Below are 12,171 nucleotides of genomic sequence, written 5' to 3' on the forward strand. Positions count from 1 at the left end.
ATTTAATTGAATATAAGTTGAAAAGGATTTGCAAATTATTGTATTCTGTTTTTTTTGTTTTTTTACGAATTACACAACGTGCCCACGACTTCACTGGTTCTATAGAACAGGGGTGTCCAAAGTCTAAAAATACTATTACAAAATTTAAAAAAAAACATACAAAGTGGAATAAAAGACAATGTAGGTGTAAAGCAGGGGTGTCTAACTCGTTTTCATTGAGGCCCACATCGCAGTTATGTTTGACCTCAGAGGGCTGCTTTTAACACACTTTCCTATGCATTGGATTATTTGATTATTTTGTTTGACGTACAAATGTAAAAAAAATATATATATATTTTCAAGTAAAAAAAAAACCTGTCAGCTCAATCACAATACTTATACTGTAAAATCTATGGTGGTTTTCTCAGCATTTTACTGTAAATGGAAAAAACAGTACCACAGTTTGTTTATGGTAAAAACAAAACAAAAAAAACAATCAAACTGTTAGCTCAGTTGCCAGAATTATACCACACACACACACACACACACACACACACACACACACACACACACACACACACACACACACACACACACACACAAGCAGTAGAAAAAATGGATGGATGGACATATATATATATATATATATGTATATATATATATATATATATATATATATATATATATATATATATATATATATATATATATATATATATATACATATATATGTGACTTATCCAGGGTGTACACCACCTTCCGCCCAAATGCAGCTGAGACAGGCCCCAGCACCCCCCGCAACCCCGAAAGGGACAAGCGGTAGAAAAAAAATAAAATAAAAAATAAATAAATATATATATATATATATATATGTATATGTGTGTGTATATATATATATTTGTACATATATATGTGTTTATTTATTTATTTTTTCAATTTACGGCCCCCACTTGAAAACCTCACTTGGCACCCTTGTAATAGAATTTAACATTCAAAACTTATCTTAAGAAATTGTACTTCCATAGTGATAATAATGTTATAAATGTTATACAAATAAATGTGAACATTTGACTCTGCGACTGCCCGATACGCAGTTATTAGTCTATTCATTGTGCACTTGCATTGCAAAGGTATTCTTGCATAATTCAAATTAAATGTTTTAAATATTTTATAATCATTATTCCTTTCATCCATTGTATATAATATCATCATGCACTTGGTCAAAAGGTGTTGGAGCCTTTGACTCAGGATTGCTTTATTTGTCTATGATGCTTAGTTAGACTAAGACAAACAACAAAAGTTGCTCTTTTTGCATTAAAGGCTTATCTCATGTGGCGCATCATCTTCTTCCATACCATTTTCTAAACAAAATATATACATTAATCTAATTGTGAATCGCTTTATTGCTTTACTTGCCTAAGTGCTTTAATTTAATATTGTCAAATATTGACAGCAAAGTTTCTCGCTTTACGGTAGCAGTTGTTTTATGACGTCACAGCGTCGCCATGACGATACGAAAGTGTGAGGGAACCAGGTGGATTCTACCGACACGCTCCTTTAAAAAACTACCGTCAGGTACTTTTGGGCGCATTGCTGCTTAACTGAAAGTGAAGGTAAATGTCACTGTTGGTTTAAATTTTAATTATTTTCGATTAGTAATAAGACAGACGTCACATATTGCGGCACAATTGGTAAGAATGCAACAGATACGCGCTTTTGACATCAATAACGCGCAAAAACGACATCATCAATCGTAAAAAAGACCCTTATTTTTTAACCTGTACTAACGGAAGGTAAGCTGTAACTTTGTTTTTGACTCGAAAAAACGCAATCGAGCTGGCCTGGCTTGAAAACATTGGTTGCTATGGGCAACGGTGTAGAGACCGTCTACAAAGAGAAAAACACGTATAATAATACAGTGCAACGTCACCTTTACAATAATAAGCACCTGTAAGCCAAACTTTACTGGACTTTAACTTGGAAAGTATCTTATTACTATATAGTTTAGTTATTACTATCTTTTTCCCCCAAGCACATCAGTGACCCTACAATATTTTGATGCATTTTTATGGGTAATAACTTATTAGAGATGGTATTTATGGCTCGTTAAAGGATATTGAAAAACTGTTTCGGTCAAAAAACCGTTCAAATTGCTGGCTCGTTATTAAATTGTTATATTACTCAAATATATATATATATATATATATATATATATATATATATATATATATATGTGTATATATATATATATATATATATATATATATATATATATATATCAAATATTGTAGCAGTTATAAGATTAAAAATGTACATTTCCCACCAATATTTACTGTATTTGTGGAATGTATTCTGAACTTTTATTAGATTTTAATTGGGTTTGTGTTTTAATAATTTTTATTTATCCATTAGACTAGAGGGTACAATATCCCCATGTTTTGACAATGAGTTTACTATTTGGTATTTCCCTAACCTAAAAAACCTTGCCGCTCAATAAAAACTTTGCATGCTACAGATAAAGTCCATGCAAACTTAAGTTTTCCACCAACATTTTAACCATACAAAAAAAAATTACAAATAATAGTTTAATTGCATGATAAAAATATGCAAAACAATGCTACTTTTCTTAAGGCGCACTTATCTACTCCTCCTTGGTACAACAGTGAACGTGCGCACATGTACTCTAGGCAGCGTGGGCAGTTTTAATATACAAATGGCTCGTAATCGAACGACTCCAAACTGGGAATCAGATCTCATCGGTCGCTTAAAAGAGCCGTTCAAAAGACTTGACTCGTTCACGAAAAAATATCCCCATGTTTTGACAATGAGTTTACTATTTGGTATTTCCCTAACCTAAAAAACCTTGCCGCTCAATAAAAACTTTGCATGCTACAGATAAAATCCATGCAAACTTAAGTTTTCCACCAACATTTTAACTATACAAAAAACAATTACACATAATAGTTTAATTGCATGATAAAAATATGCAAAACTATGCTACTTTTCTTAAGGCGCACTTATCTACTCCTTGGTACAACAGTGAACGTGAGCACATGTACTCTAGGCAGCGTGGGCAGTTTTAATATACAAATGGCTCGTAATCGAACGACTCCAAACTGGGAATCAGATCTCATCGGTCGCTTAAAAGAGCTGTTCAAAAGACTCGACTCGTTCACGAAAAAATATCCCCATGTTTTGACAATGAGTTTACTATTTGGTATTTCCCTAACCTAAAAAACCTTGCCGCTCAATAAAAACTTTGCTTGCTACAGATAAAATCCATGCAAACTTAAGTTTTCCACCAACATTTTAACTATACCAAAAACAATTACACATAATAGTTTAATTGCATGATAAAAATATGCAAAACTATGCTACTTTTCTTAAGGCGCACTTATCTACTCCTCCTTGGTACAACAGTGAACGTGAGCACATGTACTCTAGGCAGCGTGGGCAGTTTTAATATACAAATGGCTCGTAATCGAACGACTTCAAACTGGGAATCAGATTTCATCGGTCGCTTAAAAGAGCCGTTCAAAAGACTCGACTCGTTCACGAAAAATATCCCCATGTTTTGACAATGAGTTTACTATTTGGTATTTCCCTAACCTAAAAAACCTTGCCGCTCAATAAAAACTTTGCATGCTACAGATAAAATCCATGCAAACTTAAGTTTTCCACCAACATTTTAACTATACAAAAAACAATTACAAATAATAGTTTAATTGCATGATAAAAATATACAAAACTATGCTACTTTTCTTAAGGCTCACATATCTACTCCTCCTTGGTACAACAGTGAACGTGCGCACATGTACTCTAGGCAGCGTGGGCAGTTTTAATATACAAATGGCTCGTAATCGAACGACTCCAAACTGGGAATCAGATCTCATCGGTCGCTTAAAAGAGCCGTTCAAAAGACTCGACTCGTTCACAAACATCACTACTGCCTAGTTTCCTGTTATATTCTTATTTTTACTGTTAGATTTTTATTTTTATTGTTACATTTTCTATTTTATTTCCATTTATAACCCCATTATTTACTTTTTACTTTTTAAATTCGATCTCAATTTTGTACACTGCTGCTTGAATTTTTAATTTTCCTGAGGGAACTCTCCTGAAGGAATCAATAAAGTACTATCTATCTATCTATCTATCTATCTATCTATCTATCTATCTATCTATCTATCTATGTATCTATCTATCCATCCATCCATCCATCTATCCATCCATCCATCCATGATGGATGGATGGATGATCCATCCATCCATCCATAAGTATTCAATAGCTTCACTTTGTTGTAGGTTTGATGCATTTGTCTATGTGAGGTGAGGTTAAACTTAAAGTAATATTTCTATATTGACGATCTCATTAAACAGCACATTCATTTGCATTTGTTTCACTTCCACAAATTGCAGGTGGTTTTGGACTTTGGCTTGAATAATGGAGTCTTCTGAAGACAGTGTAGAAACTATACTGACCATCAAAGTAAATATCACTCGTGGAACCAACATGGTGAGTCAGGAGCTTCATCTGCTTCTTTTGAATTGTTGTCCTTCATTGGGAGGCTATGATATTGTTGGATTACTAACACGCTGTTTAGTTTCTATGTGCACTCAATCCAAACAATATTGTTGATCACATGATTCCATCTGTGTTTTTGATGTACCGTATTTTCCGGACCATCGGGCTCACCGGATTATAAGGCGCACTGCCGATGAATGGTCTATTTATGATCATTTTTCATATATTAGGCGCATTAAAGAAGTCATATTATTAATTTGAAAACACTTCCTTGTGGTCTACATAACATGTAATGGTGGCTCTTTGGTCAAAATGTTGCATAGATTATGTTTTACAGATCATCTTCAAGCCGCTTTCTGACAGTCCCTTCCGGATGCGTCGTTTTGTGGGCGGTCTTATTTACGTGGCTCACCTTCGGCAGCGTCTTCTCCCCGTCATCTTTGTTGTAGCGGTGTAGCATGCAAGGACGGGATTGGAAGAAGTGTCAAAAGATGGAGCTAACTGTTTTACTGACATTCAGACTTTACTTAAATCAAGCAGCATCTCCTCATCTTGAAACAACAACACAGGAAATGTGTCCCGTGAAAAAACGTCCGACCGGAACTCTAGTAACTAAAGTTCCTTGGGTGAATAATTTAAACTCACTACACCGGTGTGTTTTAGCGCTTTCATGGTGAGTTTACTGACAGATATAAGTAAGAACTTTACACTACTTTATATTAGAAATGGCAACAGAGGAGGATGAATGTCACATAACAAGAAGATAGAGAAAAAGAAGAATCTTATCGACTACGGTGTCGACACGGACTACAAAGGCAGAAAAGCGCAATTTTTCAGAACTTATACAGATCCCAAATACAGATCAGCAGGTACCAGAAGGTAATACAAATTGCTTTTGCACAATACTGCAAAACAAAATGCCAGATTATGTCTTACCTTATACACACACCATAATAATACTTGTATGTTTAATGCGCCGACCATCCTTCAAGCAGTGCGGCTTCATAGCTTACCAAAGTCGTACTAAAACATTTTGATAGATTTTTGAGCGCCGTGTTTAATGTTCTATATTTTCAGTGGAACATTTAAAATGTTGGTGTTGTTTACTTGGGACATATTGCCATCATAGTGCAGTCTACACTTATCTCTTATGTTTGACTGCCATCTACTGGTCACACTTATCAATACACCATATACCAAATAAAATAGCTTAGAGGTGGGTAAGCTCAACCAAACGTATTCCTTACATTAGGCGCACCAGGTTATAAGGCGCACTGTGAAGTTTTGAGTAAAAAAAAAAGAAGATTTTAAGTGCACCTTATAGTCCGGAAAATACTGTACTATTTCCGCATCAATTTTTTTTTTCTATAAGCATGGAAAAAAAGCAGGAAACCTCCAAAGTTATCTCCGGGTGGAGGTCAACGGTGTGATGGTGGGAGAGTCTGATAGGAAGCCAGTGGACCCCGCTGCCCAGTACATCGAGTATGACTACTCCTGCAGCTTTGTCTGCTGCGATGGTGTGCTGCCTCTCAGTGACGTCCCCCATAAACCAATCATAGGTACAGTAAGTGCCGCTTCTTTACTCAAATACAGCTTGATCAGCATAACTAGACTGTACTTTACACAACATTAACATCACTTCAAACATGTAGTTCCGTTTTCCTGTCCGCATAATAAGGGTAAAAAATTGTGTGCGGTAATTACAGTATAGCATAAGTGACCTGAGTTACAGAAAGCACAGTAAATATTATTTTTCAAGTAGCATGCATGACATGTGTTCCATAAAGTAGGTGTCCCCAACCTTTTTTGCTCCAGGCATTATTTTCACGGACCGGCCTTTCACGTGTGGCAGATAAATATGGCAAATAAGTGCATGAAAAATGAATACATGAAAAAACTCACCGTAACGTTCAATTAGTGGGAGCCCCTGGCCTTTTCCTTTTGCAAAAAAACTCTCCATAGACTTTTGTTTTTTACTCATTTTTGCTAGTAGTATGCTTTATTTTGGCTTTAGTATCTGATGGGTGATAGGTGATACATCACATTCAAGAACAAGAGCATGGATATATAATAAAGCTAGAAATACAAAACCCAAAACCAGTGAAGTTGGCATGTTGTGTAAATGGTAAATAAAAACAGACTACAACGATTTGCAAATCCTTTTCAACCTATATTCAATTGAATAGACTGTAAAGACAAGACATTTAATGTTCGAACTGAGAAACTTATTTTTTTTGTTGTTGTTGCAAATAATTATTAACTTAGAATTTAATGGCAGCAACACATTGCAAAAAAGTTGGCACAGGCGCATTTTTACCACTGTGTTACATGGCCTTTCCTTTTAACAACACTCAGTAAACATTTGGGAACTGAGGAGACCAATTTTTGAAGCTTTTCAGTTGGAATTCTTTCCCATTCTTGCTTGATGTACAGTTTAAGTTGTTCAACAGTCCGGGGTCTCCGTTGTGGTATTTTACGCTTCATAAGGCAGCACACATTTTCAATGGGAGACAGATCTGGACTACAGGCAGGCCAGTCTATTACCCGCACTCTTTTACTATAAAGCCACGCTGTTGTAACACAGGCAGAATGTGGCTTGGCATTGTCTTGCTAAAATAAGCAGGGGCGTCAATGAAAAACACGTTGCTTGGATAGCAACATATGTTGCTCCAAAACCTGTATGGACCTTTCAACATTAATGGTGCCTTCACAGATGTGCAAGTTACCCATACCTTGGGCACTAATACACCCCCATACTATCACAGATGCTGGCTTTTGAACTTTGCGCTTATAACAGTCCGAATGGTTATTTTCCTCTGTGGTCCGGAGGACATAACGTCCACAGTTTCCAAAAAGAATTTGAAATGTGAATTCGTCAGACCACAGAACAATTTTCTACTTTGCATCAGTTCATCTTAGATGAGCTTGGGCGCAGCAAAGCCGGCAGCGTGTCTGGGTATTGTTGATAAATAAATAAATTTTGCTTTGCATAGTAGAGTTTTAACTTGCACTTACAGATGTAGCGACCAACTGTAGTTACCGACAGTGGTTTTCTGAAGTGTTCATGAGCCCATGTGGTCAAATCCTTTACACACTGATGTCGGTTTTTGATGCAGTACCGCCTGAGGGCTCAAAGGTCACAGGCATCGAATGTTGGTTTTTGGCCTTGCCGCTTACCTGCAGTGATTTCTCCAGATTCTCTGAACCTTTTGATGATATTAGGTTGAAAAGGATTTGCAAATCATTGTATTCTGTTTTTATCTACGATTTACACAACGTGCCAACTTCACTGGTTTTGGGTTTTGTACTTGCTATTAGCTCCCATAGATTTAAATGGATTTGTATTTCCATTCTCAAAGTTATGTATTCATATTTTCTGCAATATTACATACGTAGATACACTAATGTTAGCTTTTTTTGGTTACATTTTCCATGCGTGAATACAACTGTTATTGCGAACTACTTGTGTAATAGGACTATGTGCAATAATACCAGCACTTTAACTTACTAGACCAAAGTAGATGTGTGCTTTCTTATTTCAACACAATTATTATATTATTGTGTATATGTATATATATATATATATATATATATATATATGTATATTTCATAATACATCTATGAACAAGCTTATTGGTATGTCTTGTGGGACTGGCGAAAGTTAAGTAGGAGGAAAAAACGGTCAGTTATAAATTATTTAATGTCTCTGTGCGGCCCGGTAGCCAATGCGTCACGGACCGGTGCCGGTCCCCGTACCGGTGCCGGTCCCCGTACCGGTGCCGGTCCCCGTACCGATGCCGGTCCCCGTACCGATGCCGGTCCCCATACCGGTGGTTTGGGAGCAGTGCCACTAAGTACAGTTAATATTCCTTTATAATTAACATAAGTGACAGTAGTTTTTCTTGAAACTTCACAGAACAACCATTCAATGTCAGCCTAATCTTCTCCAATTTGAGAAAATACAGAACATCTTTAATCCAGCAGGTGTGGCAAAGAGGCACTGTTGCCTTCCAATTTAAAACAATGAGTTTTCTAGCCAATAAAGTAGTGAATGCTACAAGATTCTTTTTTGGATTTGCTAAGGGTGGATGACCGAGGTGCTACCCCGAACAGTCCAAATATTCCTTTTTAATTAGCATGGGTGACATGAATTACAGACAGCACAGCAACTATTTTCAGGTTGCATGAATGACGAGCTACAGACATCACAGAAATGATTATTTTTCGGGTATCATGAGTTACAAAATAATAAATAGTAAATAATATTTTTTAAGTTTGAAAGTTTTGAATAATATTAGTTGCAAAAAGCACAGCAAATACACATTTCCAAGTATCATGAGTTACCGAAAGGACAGCAAATATTCCCTTCTAAGTAGCATTAGTGACAAGTGACAGAAAACATGAAATACTGCTTTTCAAGAAGAATGAGTTACAGAAAGAACCGCAAATATATTGGGGTAGCATATGTGACGTGAGTTTTAGAAAGCACAACAAATATTCCTTCTCAAGAAACATGAGTGACACAAATTACAGAAAGTACAGCAGATTTTCAAAAAAGATTTCATAGAAGGGTCTCAAGGTGACTGATACCACCTTCCCCTCTGTGGGCCATAGACAATGATTTCAGTCTGCTCCGAGTTAGCTGAAGAAAATAGTTTTGCATCCAGACACTGATCTGTTCAATGCAGTGACAAAGTGAATCGAGTGCCATCCGCATAGTTGTGTTGGGACACATTGTTGCTGCCTTATTAGCTGACCTAGTGACAGCATGTACAAGTTGAACACCGGGGGTCCTAGGATTGACTCCTGAGGAACCCCACGGGTCACAGCCATTTTGTCTTAGACACAGTTAACAGGTACATAGTACGTCCTGAGCTCGAAATAGGACTTTGGAGCAATTTTCTAACCTCTGTAATAACAAGGCTACTTTTCATCACCGTTTGAATGTAAATGTTTTTTTTTCTTCAGTGACCATTATAGAACTTATCCCTGAGAAGAAAAAGGTGGAGGCAAAAGTAATAATCCTTGGGCAGGCAGTGATTGACCTACTGCCGTTGCTGGAAGGTAAAATTATGCTTTTGATAACACTTGATGGATGCTTTCTGATACATCGGTTGAGATTTACATAGTATAATAGGAATTTGATTCAACAAATGAATAACTAAAATGGATTATGCACGAAGACTGCGGCATACAAATGAGAGCTTTTGCAAAAATATTAGTTTGCTTTCTGTTTTCAGGGGAGTGTGGCTTCTCATCCTCAGCTGCTGTGCATGCAACAAATGCCCCTGTAGAAAAAGGGGCTATCCCAGGGGTCAACACTAAGGTCAGTTAGCTAATTGTATAAATATACATATGAACACACGGCTGCATTATGTGCATGTGCGTCATGTCCAGGGCTCACACCTAGGTCTGTACATATCCACATATTGGGAGTTAAGACAAGCAGTGTTAGCCACTGAGTTAAAGGCTACAGGAGGTCAACTAAGTGTTCAGCACAGCTTTTTAGGTGTAAGGTAGTGATGTTTATGCAACGTACTTGCCCAGTATCAAGCAGTATCAAGAATTGTGACCTTGTAAAGTTAATACTAAAACGCCACTTTCACCATACTTGCCAACCCTCCCGGATTTTCCGGGAGACTCCCGAAATTCAGCGCCTTTCCCGAAAACCTCCCGGGACAAATTTTCTCCCGAAAATCTCCCGAAATTCAGGCGGACCTGATTTACGTGTCGACAGCCTGTTTTCACGTCCGCTTTCCCACAATATAAACAGCGTGCCTGCCCAATCACGTTATAACTGTAGAATGATGGAGGGCGAGTTCTTGGTTTCTTATGTGGGTTTATTGTTAGGCAGTTTCATTAACGTCCTCCCAGCGCGGTAACAACACACAACAACAGCAGTCACGTTTTCGTCTACCGTAAAGCAGTTTGTTTGCCGTAAACAGCAATGTTGTGACACTCTATAACAGGACAATACTGCCATCTACTGTACATGCATATGTGACAATAACATCAACGGCTTTTAGAGAGTGCAGTGCACAACTGCGCACACAACAAGGAGACGAAGCAGAATGCATCATCAGAGAGGGTGTTCAGCATGGTTAGAAAAATAGTGACAGACAATAAAACAAGGATGGACAATTCAACCCTTAACTCAACAATGAGTAGATGAGTGTTATGTGTGTGTAAATAAATGAAAACTGAAATTCAAGTATTTCTCTTATTTATACATATATATATATATATATATATATATATATATATATATATATATATATATATATATATACAGTATATATATATATATATATATATATATACAGTATATATATATAATAAAATTAATAAATATATATATATATATAATAAAATAAATAAATATATATATATATATATATATATATATATATATATATATATATATATATATATATATAGCTAGCTAGAATTCACTGAAAGTCAAGTATTTCTTAAATATATATATATGAAACACTTGACTCCTCCCCTCTTAACCACGCCCCCAACCACGCCCCCCCCCCCCCCCCCCCCCCACGCCTCCCAAAATTGGAGGTCTCAAAGTTGGCAAGTATGACTTTCACATAACCAAAATATTTGAAATAGATAATATAATGAATTCCTATAACACTTCAAACTAAATGACAATGGTGAGTGTTAATTAATAAATACCATTCTGACTGTGAGCATTATCACCAACTGCTGAGGAACCTCACAGGTCATAGCCTTTTGTTCAGTGACACAGTTACCAATTTCAACAAAGTATGTCCTGTGATCGATACAGGACTTGAACCGGTTAAGAGCACAACCAGATGTTCCCATCCAGTTTTCTAACCTCGTGTAGTAAGATAGTGTAGTTGACTGTGTGAAAGACAGCGCTCACGTTCAGCAGAACTAAGACTGAGACTTTTCCTGCATCAGTGTTCAGATATCATTTGTCACCTTGATCAAATCAGTTTAAGTACTGTGGTGGGGCCTCCAGCCTGATTGGAAAGTATCAAACACATTGTTATACAGGAGAAAGTCACTAAGATGTTGGTATACAACTTTTTCTAGGGCTTTGCCCAAGAATGGCAGGTTTGATATGGGCTGATAGTTGTTCAGCACTTTGGCATCAAGGTGACTCTTCTTTAAGAGGGTCTTAGTTTCTGCGGTTTTTAGGGCTTTTGGGAATGTTCCAGTCTGAAGTGAGATGGTAACAAGATGAGCAAATTGTGGTAACAAACTGCTTAGCACAGACTTTAGAAATCTAGTGGGTAAATCATCAAGGCTGCATGTTGATTAACTCAGACTGGATGATCTCTTCGACCGTTTTGTCAGGCTATGTCTACACTAAGCCGGATAACCCCTTAAACGAATAATTATTTGGCCTAAGCCCCGTTTCAGCCACACTAAACCAGCATTTAAGTTTCCCCTCCTTGGACACATTTTTACACAGGTAAGTGCGCCGTGTATTTCTTGAATCTAAGGCTCTTAGCTTTGTATGGACTCATTGATCGTTTACAAACTGAGTTCCGAGAGGAAGTGACTTCCGCCACACCGGAAGTGACGTCAGAAAGAACGCGCCACAGCCAGATTCATAATAAAGCGGTTTCGTAACTCGGAGCTAACCACTGGAAATACGGTGGCGAGTCATCCAGACATGCCTGTGTT

The 12,171-nt window shown here is 37.0% G+C and overlaps 1 protein-coding gene across 1 annotated transcript in view; it reads left to right on the top strand.

Moving 5' to 3' along the window:
* The first annotated feature begins 1,504 nt into the window (after window positions 1-1,504).
* The window catches only part of cfap70 (cilia and flagella associated protein 70), a 52,167-nt gene continuing 41,500 nt past the window's right edge, over window positions 1,505-12,171 (top strand). Inside the window, exons 1-5 of the mRNA XM_061974849.2 lie at window positions 1,505-1,592; window positions 4,398-4,494; window positions 5,876-6,062; window positions 9,472-9,567; window positions 9,744-9,829. Of these exons, the coding sequence (XP_061830833.2) occupies window positions 4,423-4,494; window positions 5,876-6,062; window positions 9,472-9,567; window positions 9,744-9,829 (441 nt within the window). The 5' untranslated portion in view covers window positions 1,505-1,592; window positions 4,398-4,422. The remainder of the gene's footprint in view (window positions 1,593-4,397; window positions 4,495-5,875; window positions 6,063-9,471; window positions 9,568-9,743; window positions 9,830-12,171) is intronic.

Source organism: Nerophis lumbriciformis, linkage group LG15, assembly GCF_033978685.3.
Source record: "Nerophis lumbriciformis linkage group LG15, RoL_Nlum_v2.1, whole genome shotgun sequence".
Taxonomy (NCBI): Eukaryota; Metazoa; Chordata; class Actinopteri; order Syngnathiformes; family Syngnathidae; genus Nerophis; species Nerophis lumbriciformis.